Genomic DNA, 15,293 nt, shown 5'->3' on the forward strand with positions numbered 1-15,293 from the left:
TTTTAAACTCATAATATAGACTGATTACAATAATTCACAATTTATTTTTCGCATTGTCAAATAGCCTATTCCCCAACTAGCGGCACATTGATGATGTAAGACGTTGTTTGTATGTATCTATAGTGGTTTAGTCAAGCGCGACAATATAAAATAGCCCATTTGTTGGTCTGTCTATATAAAATAAATCTAAATGTATCCCTGTTAAGAATAAGGCTTCGAGCTTCTTCTACCGTGCTATTATAGTACTACTCTTTACCATAAAGGGTACATGACCCCATTGTCAAATTGTCTGGGTTTATTTCCTAATGTTGTTGTCTTGCAAGAATGATAAAACAAATTAAGCAAGTGAAAACTCAGAGGAGCTTTAAATTAAATTCCTTAATTAAGATCCATGAGTTCTATGAACAAAGATATTTTGTAGCTTAATGTTATTGGAAAGAAAAACAAAAAGTGACCCATATGTCGATCCTTTAATGTATGACTACATGTCATTTTATTAAAATATTTTTAACTGTGTTCCTGTATAGAAAAAAATACTTTATTAATACAAACAAACGATTAGCCTTTGTGTATGATATAACATTTTGTAAGTTTGTATTTATTTTTGATGACGAATTTCGTTAAAATATTTCATGAACAGTACCCCTAGTACGAGTTTCAATACTTCTTGCGTTAATAACGTATCGTCTATTCGAAAACGTTTACGAAGTATTTGAATTCGATAGTATAAGTTTGACATTACTCGTTTGCGTTAAAACCATGATAGCCATCGAGCTACTCGAAAAAGACTACCACACAATTCATATTTCCATCTCACTTACACGCGCTGAAAAGAGTGAGAGAAAATATTTTGTCATTGTTATTGTATTTGACATTTCTCGCAAAGTATTGTCTAATGTCTTTAAAAATTTAAAGGTTATATTATCGTATTTTACAATGTTTACATTACCATAAGAAATAGAACGGTGAATGCTTTAATTTTTAAGTGTTATAATAGCAGTGAAAAGAGATGAAATTACACTGAAACATTGTTTGAAAGATTAATTATATTATAAAATCCATCAAGAGGTACGTAAACATAAATTTATTATTACATTAAGTAAATAAAACGATACGTAATAATTGTAAGGACCGTTAAAAAATATATAAACAGTGAATATTGTTATTAATATAGAGGAATTTGTGTTAAACTATAACTAACCTATAAATATTGTTAATTGAATTCTCCTTACAATTTTACGTTGATATACTTATACATATTTAGAGCATCTATTAATAAGTAAAATTAGTTTGCGAACACTTTTATTCTATATTTAAATTATTGTTTTTATTTCCTGTTTATAAAGTTTAATTTAAAATGAAGTGACTTTCATCTCAATTCAAAGTTATGCTTAAATATTTTGTTATTTCGATATTATCCTAATTAAATACAAACTATTTCAATATACTACAATAATATGCATGTCTAATTGCCATTATGTATTATGGACCTTATTAATTATATTTCAATTAGGGTTCACTTAGATTTAAATAATTCCATGATCATGACTATCTTATATGTTTGTGAATGTATTAATAAAAATATTGTTTGTGATTACAGTTATAAAGAAGAAATACAAGCCTAGATAATACAAATACATCTGTGCTGCATTTTCCAGTGTGATGCTACATCTATCACTCTTAACTCCAAGACTCATTGTTAAAATAAAGTTTAATATATAGAAAACAAATACCTAATAATTACTACCATAATTTGTTTTTTATTTTTCCTAAAATATAATTATATGTATACTACATATATAAAGCTTTTTATTTACATTTAACAATAAAGAATTCATAGTTTTAATTAACTGTTTTAATATACCCCATAATTGAGAAAGTATAAATAACAACATTCTATTTTATTAAGCTATGAGTGTTTTTGAAGTCGATTATTTGAGAGAAATCAAAACAATAGTTATTGATTTTCCAGTGTGACATTATGTCTATCACTCTTAACTCCAAGAATCATTGTGAAAATAAAGTTTAATATATTGAAAACAAATACCTAACAATTACTTTCTCTTAATTTGTTTTATTTTTTCTAAAATATAATTATATGCACTACATACATAAAGTTTCTGATTTACATTAAACAATAAAGAGTTAATAGTTTTAATTATATGTTTTATACTACTATTGTTATTTATATTTTTACTTTTTGGAAAAGGATAAATAACATTCTATGTTTTTAAGCAATGAGTGTTTTTGACGTTGATTATTTATGAGAATTCAAAACAAAAGTTATAAACATTTATTAATAAACATACATAATAGTATAATAATGAACCTATAGATGTTTCTAATATAATAATGCATATTTTTTAAATCATTCTCAATTCAATTTCATTTTACAATATCGTAGAAAATAATAGATATTCAATAAAGAGACAAATCCACTTTTCAGTATATTTATTGTTTGAATTAAATGAAAAGGAAATTATATAGAGATGTAGATAACTGTTCAATGCATGGTCACTTGTTTCTTGGATATTGTCTGCACCAAATCATCATTAATAATAGTATAGCTGCTGCAAATAAAGGATTGATTCACTCATAGCCTGAAAAAAAAATATATTTTTATTAATAATGATTACACTAAAGAATGACAGTTAATTATACTTTGCATGATCCCCATCATACCTTCAAAGCATTCTCAACTGCTACCAATATTGTTAGGAATAATAACAAAAATATGTTAAGTATTTTTGATGTTTTTGAAAATACTCATTTAAACAATATACATATTTCAATTATAACTTGTTTTACTATTTTGTTTAAGCGATGTTATGATATTATGATAATTGAATTATATTCTTTTACATTATTATCATTTATTTTCGATGTAATTAAATAATACATTAGCATGCCATTTAAAAATATATGTTATATTTAGACTCACCTTGCGTTTGTATCATATTTGTAAATATATTGAAAATAAGTTAATATTTATTACTCATTTCTTCTTCACATGTTAACGCATAAAAATATTAACATTTTCCAAGGCAATTCTCAAGAAAATATGTTAGTTTAAAATACGGCTAATTAAAGATAAATTTCACCGCAGAATTCAGTTTCGTTGCTTTTTAATGTTCTAAAAGACTACCGTAACAGTTGTAGCTAGTTTTCAAGCATTATATTGCCTCACATGTTTAGTAATTAATTTTCAAAAATAGGTTTCACTGACGCTCACCGAAATAAATTCAGTGAGTTCAAACTCGATAAGAAAGTAACGAAAACGTCAATTTACATGCGTAAATCTGTCAAAAGTGTTACTCGTACTACCAAAATGTCGAAAACCGCGCGTTATTTCGACTTCGAAGTCGATAACGTTAGTAATAAAAACTCGTACTGCCGATTTTAGTTCCTCTGCGTTTACGCTTGGGGCGCTGATAGGATTTGTATGAAAAGAAAACCGAAAGTAAATTACATGAAGTTAACTGTCAAACTCGTACTAAGGCTACAGATCATATTATTTTACAGTACAAACATGCGCTATCAATTTGTACGTGCATTGTTTATGTATAAACCTTGTTACATCATTCACTGCTAATTGTAATTGTTTCGTTTGTTCGTTTGTTTAGCTCATTTTAATTATTATTTTTACTCTTTTTTATTATTAGAATCTACGTCTCCTTTTTTAATTTACGTTGGATTATCTGTAAAAAATATTCCTCTTATAAACCTAACTTAAAATAATTAAAAGTTTATTTATGTACAGAAGCTATAGAAAAATGTCTATAAATAGGCGAAGAAAAAAAGGTTCACCTTTTCCTGTTCTCTCTGTTATTCTTTTTTTTTGTTCGGAAGTTGTTGTTAAAAAAAAGCGATACTTGCTAAATCCATATTAAGTATATGTTTAACATTGCCAAACCGAGTAGCCAAAAATAAGTGTTCAAATCATCTGTGTTGTCATGTGCTATTTATGTTTGTAATATATGTATGCTTGGTGGTGAAGGGAAACAGAAGGAAATTTACAAGTGTGTAATATCAACAACAATTTGCCCTAAAGAATAACTTCCGAAAAAAAAAGATATTACTTTTTATAAATTTCATAGATATAGAATTTTCAATAATTATAGTTGATTTTAGATCGTTATGATAGCACACAGTTTCATAACTGTATGCTGTCCACGTGTTTCTATAATGTTTCAGCTTTTGACTCGGAATAACGAAAAAATATACTTTCTAATTGTTTGCCAACTATGTGTTGTAACTTTAAACAATCAACGGATTATGTATGCACGTGAAGATAATATTCAATGAAAAATGAGTACAATAATTGATGCGTAATTCTGACTGAACTGAACTCATAAATGAAAATGTGTTCATGTTACGATGACGGTAATTCATTTCTCTAATTGTCATACCATTTGTTTAGTATACTACAATATTCCAGATAATAAATGTGCATACGGTGTATCTTAAAAATTAAATTCGACAAATAATTTTCTCCATTTGTAAATTCCTGATTTTAATTGTAATTTACACTTTTTTTTCTTATCCCATTATTATGTATTGTTTACTTTTGGAAATTGTCTTAGTCAATGATTTGACTTTGTATTTTGTTTAAATATGTTGCTTTGTACTGTTTGTTTTCTTAACAAACAAAAAAAAAATAAGCAGATTATCAAAAATCTATATTTGAATTGGCAAAGGCACTAGACCTTTTTTGATTGGATTAATTAATTACTTATTGATTGTCTTTTGTAATATGAAACAAAAACGAAACAAAAATATATACTGAAAGACGCATGTCTTAAAAAAGTGTTGTAATTAAATTGAACAACGCAGCGATTTATAAATATGTTTAAAAAGTATTACAAGTGAATAATAATAGACTTAGATTATTTTCAGTATATCTTTTAGCGCTCCTTACAGCGATATGATGTCATATCCTGAGTCACGGAATACATCAGATGGGAGAGGTTATTTTGTAATATAAGCTAATATAAACATGAACACGCATAACTTTTGTTAACATGTTAAAATAAACTAAAGTTTCTGAACAGATTTGCGGGTTTGATGTATCCGCGTATTGCATATACACAGGCGTTAACGTTTAACTACTTACATTCGAATTCTTAATAATTATGACTGCCTTTGATTTTCTGAATCTTAAAACATAAATAGTTGGTATACACACTTGCCTCTTTTACAAATTTAAATATAACTATGGTAAGATTTTTTATGTGTTGTAAAATAATTGTTACTAAAATTGACACTTAATAGTTAAATATAAATAAAATAAAACCTTTTTTGTGTCGCATGTCTGGGTCTGAAGATTTGTTCTTTGAGGTTTAATGTGTTCCAACGACTGGACCATATCTACTAGCACAAAAACTCATATATCAATATGATGAAAGGTGCAGCTAACATTAATACATCAATTTTGTATTTCTTTGTAGTGATCAACTAATCTATTACGTCTTGCATTTTGAGTAGTAATATTGTATCCCCACCGTAACGTCTATAACAGGACAATAGATAATAAATTATGCCTGGTTATAATGAATTTTCGAAAAATAAATAAAAAATAAATATGATTTTGTGTTACTCGTTCTAATTGAAGAGTCGAGATGGCCCAGTGGTTAGAACGCGTTCATCTTAACCGCTCAGGCAAGCACCGCTGATTCATGTGCTTGATTTGTCTTTATAATTCATCTCGTGCTCAGCGGTGAAGGAAAACACCGTGAGGAAACCTGCATGTGACAAATTTCATTCCACATGTTTATTCAACCAACCCGCATTGGAACAGCGTGGTGGAATATGTTCCAAACCCTCTCCTCAAATGGAGAGGAGGCCTTTAGCCCAGCAGTGGGAATCTACCGGCTGTTGTTGTTGTTTAACAACAACAACAACAGCCAATTATAACTAATTGAACTATATTCGTATTTTAAATAAATTCTTAACTTAGATATATTTTTATACATATCTTTAGTTTATTTACTTCGAACTTTATAGTGCAGGTCTTATTTCGTATACAATAGTTATAGAAATAAAAAAGTCTACAATTTATTACCCCATTACGTCTAGATTTACTTTATTTATGTAAAGGAATGTACATTGCTTTTATCTTTTTTACACGACTTCCCACAAAAGGAGTGTTATGGTTCAAGAGTCTCAGTATGTGATTTTCGTTATTAAATAATAACAACCTAAAACTGATGTTTTATTCAAATTTTATTTATAAATATACTTTATATGAATTTTTATAGTATTTACATTATATGACTTCGAAAGATAGTATTTTTTTATAGATATAGTATTATTTTATATATTTCTCCATAAGATTTTTAATTTGGTAACACTGAATGAATTGTACCAAATATTGGAGATACTTTAATAATAAACTTCTCTGTTTACAAATACATATATCGTTATAGATAATCTCAATTATTAATAAAGTAACGTACTTAAAAGTACTTAAGAGATTAGGAATCGACGAGGTTTAAGACATCCTGCGACACTCGATTCTAAGAGGAGATAATACAGTGCATTGAACGGTTTATGTACGTCCAGACAACGGATACGATAAGCGAATGTATTGAAACATACAAATGAATTAAGTTTATTAGTAAATGACGTCTCATATTATAAATCCCATACAAAACGAAAGTAATAAAATATTAAAAGTTTTACTCCAAATTTTGATGTTCACGTATTATAGTTTATATTTAAACATAAAGGAAAGTAACAATCTGCTATTGTACGGACTGAACAGTCTCTTTACCAACTGAAAGTTATTTCACGTTGCTCCAATGCGTGTTGGAGGGTAAACCTGTTGGTGGGAATACATCTTGTCTACATGGAACAACAATACATCCGATACGGGCAGATTTCCTCTTCACTTCTTAAACTGCCAAGCATGAAATTAATTTATTCAAATTAATCTCACCAAGAAGACGATCAAAATCCACTTGTAGCGGATCTGGATCGATTCTGACAGGACTTTCACTGGCAGAAATCTGATGTAATAAGGAGTAGCTTAGACTACAACAATAGCTCTTTTCTCAACTATTTGCTAAAATAGAGCGTGCACGAAGTTGCGGGCACAGCTAGAATAAAATAAATCTAAATAAAAAGAGCAAAATGCATCATCATTGTTGGTATTTGGCAGAAATCTGATGTAATATGGAGTAGCTTAGACTATAACAATACCTCTTTTCTCAATTATTTGTTAAATTAGAGCGCGCACGAAGTTGCGGGCACAGCTAGTATAAAATAAATCTAAATAAAAAGAGCAAAATGCATCATCATTGTTGGTATCGATATGTGTACATTGTCACTTGTATAGCACTTCAAAGAAATCAAACATATCTTACATATCACAACTTGAATTATTTAGGATCTTCGGAACTAGAATGAGAACATATGAATTTTATCAGCATTTTTTTTAGTATCATTTTGATACAGATTTTAATTTTATCTAAAATTATCATGATTAAGATAAGGTTATAAGAACATCGTGTACAATTCAGGACCGCCAATGCGTTGCTACATGTTATTTTGTTGTAAAAACAATGAAGGTTACTTAATTTATAAAACTATGCTCTACAAGTTAGTTATCAAAGTCGTTAGTCAATGTGTCTGACAATAAGTAAGATTTTTTTATTAATAACTCGCGCGCGAAATTTCGCATATATTCGAAAGATATTTAAGAATTTCCAAAGAGATGACAGGTTTATTTTTGATTTAATATCACTGTTAACTGCAAGTCACTCTTGGTGACAAAGTGATGAAATCTTTTTTAAATGAAATCTAATGTCAAATACATTAGTTAGTATTGGAGTTTGCCGATAGCAAAATTTCTTTATTTTGTTTACGTTTTCAAATAGTAAATAGCTATAAAGAATCCTCTTTATTTGTCTGTACTAGGAGTTGGATCTCTTCAAAATGAAACGTTAACAGATTCTCTATGCGCAGCTGTCGTCCTAAAATCACAGAAACAAAAATCATCTAACGCTATTAATGTATAAGATAATTTGTATTGTATTAATGTAAGAGTCGAGATGGCCCAGTGGTTAGAACGCGTGCATCTTAACCGATGATTGCGGGTTCAAACCCAGGCAAGCACCGCTGATTCATGTGCTTAATTTGTCTTTATAATTCATATCGTGCTCAGCGGTGAAGGAAAACATCGTGCGGAAACCTGTATGTGTCTAATTTCATCGAAATTCTGCCACATGTGCATTCCACAAACCAGCATTGGAACAGCGTGGTGGAATATGTTCCAAACCTTCTCCTCAAAGGGAGAGGAGGCTTTTGGTCCAGCAGTGAGAATTTACAGTCTGTTGTTGTAGTTGTTGTATTGTATTAGAAATAATGGGTAAATCATAAAGAAGAATTGTCTATATAATTTGGATTCTGGAATGAAACGATTATAGTAACTATGAGTGGCAGTTCAATTTGGGATATACGCTTTGCTATATGAACATTTTGTATTGAGAGTTTGGAGCCTGAATTGACAGTTCTCTTTATTTGATTTCAGAATCTTCACATCCAGGACCTCAGAGAACAATCGTTAGATCTTCACAGGGATATATCATCATCTGTTCGCGAACTCGGAGTCGCAACCGACGAAGTGGCAAACTTCGTGCTCCCTGGCGACGTTCCACTCTTCCCTGTAAAAATAGGAGAACCGGGATACTTGGGAAACAATAAAATACTAGGTAAAATTAATTGAGCATACGTTAAAACAAAACAAAATCTGCCTTATAGTAATAAGTAAATAGCGATAAACATTAATTCCACTAGAATTCACAAACCGACTTCTAAACGAAATGGCTTTAGTGAAGCTTCATTATTGATATGTGACATATTTCCAAATTATTAATAATTGTTTTTTTTTTTTTGATAAATCCCTGATACTAAGTAATGTTAGGTTTACATTGTTGAAGATCCAAATCCAAATCACAGTGTATCGTTGATACAAATTATTGAAATGTTTCCAAAAAAGTCATGTCATCCATAAATAATGGTATCATGTATACTGTCGACAGATTTTGCCCACGATTGAGTTTTCTTATCAGTGACTAGCAAACTGCGAAAGAGACTTCATAGATCACCAGTGTGTGTGTAAACATAAATGCACCCTCTATTGGCTCACTCTCATAAGCCGATAACAGCAATCCGCCACGCCGCAGTAAGGAGTTCGGGCACTGAACTTTTACGTGTGCTTTAGTAAAAAATCTCAAATTTAAACGAACAAACTGACAATTATTGAAAAATTTTCGACAAATTCACTCCATTAATTTTTAGTTTCATTTCTACTTAGAAAAATGAAAGAAAATCTACTATCCGTACTAATAATTTTACAGTTCTTTATTAAATACATTCTATAATGTGTTTGTATTAAAAACTTGATATAGAGAATGACAATATAAATTATGAAATGGTAATTCAATTCGCCTACGGTCACGTCTACCATGTTTAGTGGTGCTGATTACAAAAACGGCTGACATTTTCTGCAATTGAACACGATCCTACGCAAATACCAAATTATTTTATTATAGTCAAAGATTATTGTTTAGAATATATTTAAAATATATTTATCTGTATTTCAGGTGCTCCAATTGACTTTAATAGATACAAACCCGACACAGTGGAGGACATCGTGCCATTCGATTTCATTAGCAAGTCTATTTATTCCGTGAGCCATTCTAACCCTAAGCGGAGGATCGAGACTCCGCTGAAAGAGGCTATGGATGACGTCATAAGGGAGGTCAGTTTACATAAATTCCCTATTATATACTTATACAACTTTTTTACTTCAGTTATCGCAATTTAAATTGGACCATAGCAAAACGATCCTTCTCTGTTTATGAATATACAAATGATTGAGTAAGTAGCTGGCAACATTTCTATTGTATTTTATTTTATCGTCAGTTATTAAGGCCGATATTTAGGGTCTTTGACAACAACAAGGTTTCAATAAAGTAAGAGCTTCTTATTTAACTGCGGTTTTTCCCACGCATTTTACTAGAATTTAATAGATTTGTGCCAGTCTCCAGCCGACCAAATTAACTTTAGCAATATTCATCTCAGCCATTGCGCAAATATTGTGTAAAAAATTAACAAACGAACAAAAGATAAAAAATAACATACCGAAGATTACTGGCACTTTGTCAGTTAACGAAAGGGTTAACACTAAATAGTTGCAATATTTATGTACGAAAATGACAACTAACAAACAGTCGGCATATGTACTTTAATATAGCAAGTTGATGATGATGATGACGAGGCTACAAGGGAGACGCTTATCTCTCTCGTGGATTCGATAACTCTATTCTGTTACACTCATAATCTATTTAAAATTAATGATTATGCACATGCACATTACACCAATATACTATTAAGTTCATCATCATCATCATCATCATCAGCCTATTTTTGTCCACTGCTGGACATAGGCCTCTCCCAGTGCTATTAACTATAAATAGTTATTTATAGTTTAAGTTGTAAATAAATTAATAAAATATCTATATCAATACTGACAACTGTGACTGGGTGGTCTGTTCCAGGTGATGGAGATAATAAACGCGCCGTCACGCCAGCGCGGGCGCGTGATCGACTTCAATGAGTTGCTGTACGGCTACACGCGCCTGCAGCCGCTGCACGGCGCCGACCACGTGCTCGACCTCCTGCTGCGATACCGGCGCTACCGCGGCCGCAAGCTCACCGCCGCCGTGAGGCGACACGCCTACCTGCAGCAGTCTTTCACGGGTTAGTGACGACTGTTACGCTGCCCTACTACTCCACTGACATGAATACCTCGAAACTTCTTCGACATCCCGATTTGGCATGACATGTGTTTCTGTATTAATAATGACGATTGAAAAATTGATTTGTAACAGATTGCCCGAAGTTGACTTTAATCAATAATTATTCCAAAACCATTGGGTGTATGTGTTCACATCCGTAAAAATTCTATAATATGGTATACACAAAATTAAAGAATAGGAAATGTTTTTTGTTGAAACAATGTAAACTTTATAAATAAACTCATTTAAACTATGTATATCAGAGAAGAATTTTATTGGTATTTAGTTTCAACTACCGAAGAAATCATTATCAGTTGGCTTAAATAAATATATACTCGATAAAAAATAAAAATAACCACCATACACGATACAAACATGACCGCGTGGAATGATGCCAAGAATTCTAGTGGAATATCTTCGTTAAAATATAATTCCGATTTTCTGTACTTAAAATTTACTAAGCTCTTTAGCCAATACGATGTTTGTTTCATTCGTTTTAATTTCATAATATCAATTTTACATTGATTATTTCTGTGGAAGTTATAATATTTCTCAACATTTTTTCCAGGGACTGACATACGAGAGTTGCCCATGGGCGAACCTCCACCAGTCGAGGAGCCGGAAATACTTGAGCAGTTAGATCTCAACGGGAAAAATTATCAGAACGATTATGAAGACTTCGACGATCCACAGGTGCAGAACAGTTTCCTTGATATCAGCAAATTGAACGTCAGAGAAGCGTTCGAAAATAGTTTGCTTAAAATACAGAGCAATTTACCAAAAGTCCTGAAATGGGGTGACGATGAATACGAATACCCTATCTATGATAGACGGATACACTTCGTTCTCCCATTACTAGGAAGGTTTGAGGTCTTCAATCGATTTATGAAGAATTACGAAGATATCGTCTTAAAGAGCGACGAAGCTGTCTCGCTTATCGTAGTACTATATTTAGATAGCAAAAGCCCATTAGATTATTCAAATTCAGAATCATTGGTGAATCACTACAGGGATGTCTATGGAAAAGATATAAAAATAGTTCAAATGGGTTCGACGACATTTTCGAGAGGTGCCGCCTTAACAGAAGGCATCAAGCAGTGTTCTAGTGATAGTCTAGTATTCTTCATAGACGTGGACATGATGTTTAACCACGTTACCCTCAGGAGAATAAGAATCAACACGGTCAAATATCACCAAGTGTACTTTCCAATCGTATTCAGTGAATATAATCCTGAAGTCGTTTACGGCGACGATTATAACAAATTCAAAGACGAAACTCTCGTTATGAATACAGATTTAGGTAAATACGTGGAAAGCGAAGACGGTGCTACTAAAAGTGATAGAGAATTAGCGAATTTGAAATATAGTAAAGTGATAAATGATGATTTCGGTTATTTCAGACAATACGGTTTTGGTATACTTAGTATTTATAAATGTGACTTTGATCGAGTCGGTGGTTTCGATTTGAATATAAAGGGGTGGGGTTTGGAGGACGTGGAATTGTTCGAGACTTTAATAAAGTCGAATTTAACGGTGTATAGAATAGCGGACGAGACGTTAGTGCATATCTTTCACTCTGTTGACTGTGATAAGAAATTGGAAAAGAGTCAATTCCTCATGTGTCTCGGAACAAAGGCTTCCACTTACGGTAGCGAGAAGCACATGACATATTACATGCTTAATCATCCTGAAGTTTTGTGGCCGCAAGGGGAGAAAGGTGCCAGCTAGTATAGGGACTATAGTAGGTTATTTTCGAATTTCATAATTTTTTTGGTTTCAAAAATCATTTGTGATTTTAAAATATCGATATGTTGTAGAACAGTTTTTATCATTTTGACTTAATTTTGACATTTATGTATGTATAATAGTGTAAGAAATTATTTAATAATTAATTGTCACGTTCTGTATTATAATATTATCGTAAAATGTGTTTATTAGATTGAAATTTTTGGTCTGAAGCAGGCATTTTCAATGGCATTTGAGTATAAGAAATCCTAATTTTTGAAGCATTTATATACACTTAGATGTAATTTAGGTAGTTAATAAATGTTCCTAAGCACTAGTAATGATATATATTTTTAGATCAATTTATTCTATTGTCCAATTTTAATAATTATACAATATTGAAATTATATGTACATAAATCCATTAATTAAAAAAAAAGTATATCAGATCGTGTAAATTGAGTCACTATCACGAATTATTTACCAATGATCAATACAATTATAGCGTTTATTTGAATCGACTGTGTCGCCCTCTGTTTTTCAACATGAGTGTGAAAGAGACAACTTCATTACATTATACCGTCGCCATCTTAATTTTGTGTCATGAATATATTTGAAATTTAAAAGTTGTTATACTCACTTTTATTTTGCGTTTAGTAAGGTATTTTTATTTGCTATTATTTTAATATGTTTATACTTTAATATAAACAGATCGTTATGTAAATTAACGTACCAATTCCAATACTCAAAATATATATTTACATATTTTATTAAATCTTAAAAAATATTAAATACATGCTTTTAAAATGTTTGGTATTTAAATTATACTTCTTGATGATTGATGCAAGAAAGCCTTAGTTACTAGTTGAGAAGGGTTTGTATAAACTACCTATAAAGATGTAACATAATTGGGTGCTAATTATTAACGGCTTTACTTAAAAAATTATGTTTGGCAGTGTGTCTAAACACAGCTTGCTCTCTTTTTGTCCTTATCAATATGACATTCGAAAGAAGAAGAAAGAATTATTTAACTAATCACCCCTTTCTCACAATGTTCTAAGAAATCGTATATGTTAAAGTAAAGGCGGATTGTTACCATTAAAATTATTGTGAATTTCTGAGTACAAGAACCGAAAGTTCCCAATTACTGTTTGATGAAAACGCAGTTTTAGGCAATGGTATAATTTTATTTTTATTATAAATTGATTCCTTGTATTTTAAAATGAAAAATGTTTTAACTTTTTATTACTTGTATTGAACATAGATTAGATGGCTAAAAAATATGTTGAAATAGAATTAGGTATGGCTTTTTCATTTGTATTTATTTATTCTGGCTCAAAAACAAGCCAAATTAGTAACTTAAATATAAGAGAATCGAATTGTTTTACAAATTGCCTTATCTAAGATAAATTAATTAATAAACACTGCTTACATTGATATGTAATATATAAGTTTATGTAGATGTATACAAATGTTCCACGTTAAAGTTATCATTGTCATAATAAGTATTATAAATATTTTCTATTAAAATCTGTTCGCTGTAAATATAATTTTGTGCTCACTAAGTGCCAATTTTCTAGACTTCTAGTGTTAAGTAGGTAATTGCATATTTCTGCGGTAATGTGATGTGAACGATGAGTGATTTTTACGAAATTAAATTTTTCTCAAAATACCTTGTATTATTAGATATATCCTATATTTTTAATTTTGCTGAATAATATATTAATATGTTACCGGTAAAAAATTGTAAAAAAAGCCCTATTTTTCTTTTACAGGTAAAATTCGCACCGTTTTACCAACACTCTGATTTTTGACGATTAGTTGTAAATGCTATTCTTCTGTTTCTGTTTAGAGCTGTATCTGTTCCACAAACTTGGTAGATGAAACTTTTTTTAAGATTCACTATATTCTATCCCTACGTATTCACCAAATAGTTTAAAAAGTTCGTATAGGTAGCATTGATTTCGTAAAGTACACATGACCAAGATATTTATTTATGGATATTGTCATTTAAAAATAACTCATATTTTTTTTACTTTTGTAAATTAAGCGACAAAATAGTATTTAGAAAGTTTGTGTTTTTTTCTAACTTTCTGGCAGACATTGGCACTCAATTTGCAATTAACTACGTACCTAAAGTCTCATGAGTTTAATGCTTTTAATTACACTGTGAGTAAACTAATTCTTCAAACCGAAGCAACACAAAGTATTACTCTCTGCTATCCAACCAAATGGATCTGCACAAAACTCTACGACCAACACAATGTATGTTCCAGATATGATTGATCCAGAATGTATATTTATTATATAAACACTTACCGATGCGATTGAGAAACATAAATTCAACACACGTGGAATAGAGTAGCGCTATTTATAGGTATCGATATTGATATTACTAAGCAATTATTATAGTTGTAATAGAATAACTCGTCATTCGTGCCATTATGGGATTCCTATTTAGGATTCCATGCGGTAGGTGAATGGGTTGTCGCTAAGCATGCCTATCACTTCAAGCCACGTGCGCAACTAAACCAAGTTTAAGTGCCCTTTGAACAACACCAAGTTCGTTTCATTGCTCATATTGCAAATATACTCCAGAGCTTTAAATATCTTATGCAATCATATGTATTCCTCACCTATTACTTATATTTTTGTTAATGATTGTTTGAACAAAAAGAAAAACCGACTTCAAACAAAACACTATTTAAAAACAAATAAATATGCACTAAAAAGTAATGAAATAATTGCGTATTCAACATATTTTTAG

At 30.5% G+C, this 15,293-nt stretch overlaps 1 protein-coding gene across 2 annotated transcripts in view; it reads left to right on the forward strand.

The window, feature by feature from the left end:
- LOC124534545 (chondroitin sulfate synthase 1) overlaps positions 1–13,890 on the forward strand; it is a 64,821-nt gene extending 50,931 nt beyond the window's left edge. For both annotated transcript variants that reach the window (XM_047110438.1, XM_047110437.1), the window contains 4 exons: positions 8,531–8,711; positions 9,606–9,763; positions 10,563–10,764; positions 11,371–13,890. In XM_047110438.1, coding sequence (XP_046966394.1) covers positions 8,531–8,711; positions 9,606–9,763; positions 10,563–10,764; positions 11,371–12,530 — 1,701 coding nt within the window. In that variant the 3' untranslated portion in view covers positions 12,531–13,890. The remainder of the gene's footprint in view (positions 1–8,530; positions 8,712–9,605; positions 9,764–10,562; positions 10,765–11,370) is intronic.
- The last annotated feature ends 1,403 nt before the right edge of the window (positions 13,891–15,293 follow it).

The sequence above is a fragment of the Vanessa cardui genome, chromosome 13 (genome assembly GCF_905220365.1).
Source record: "Vanessa cardui chromosome 13, ilVanCard2.1, whole genome shotgun sequence".
NCBI classification, from domain to species: domain Eukaryota; kingdom Metazoa; phylum Arthropoda; class Insecta; order Lepidoptera; family Nymphalidae; genus Vanessa; species Vanessa cardui.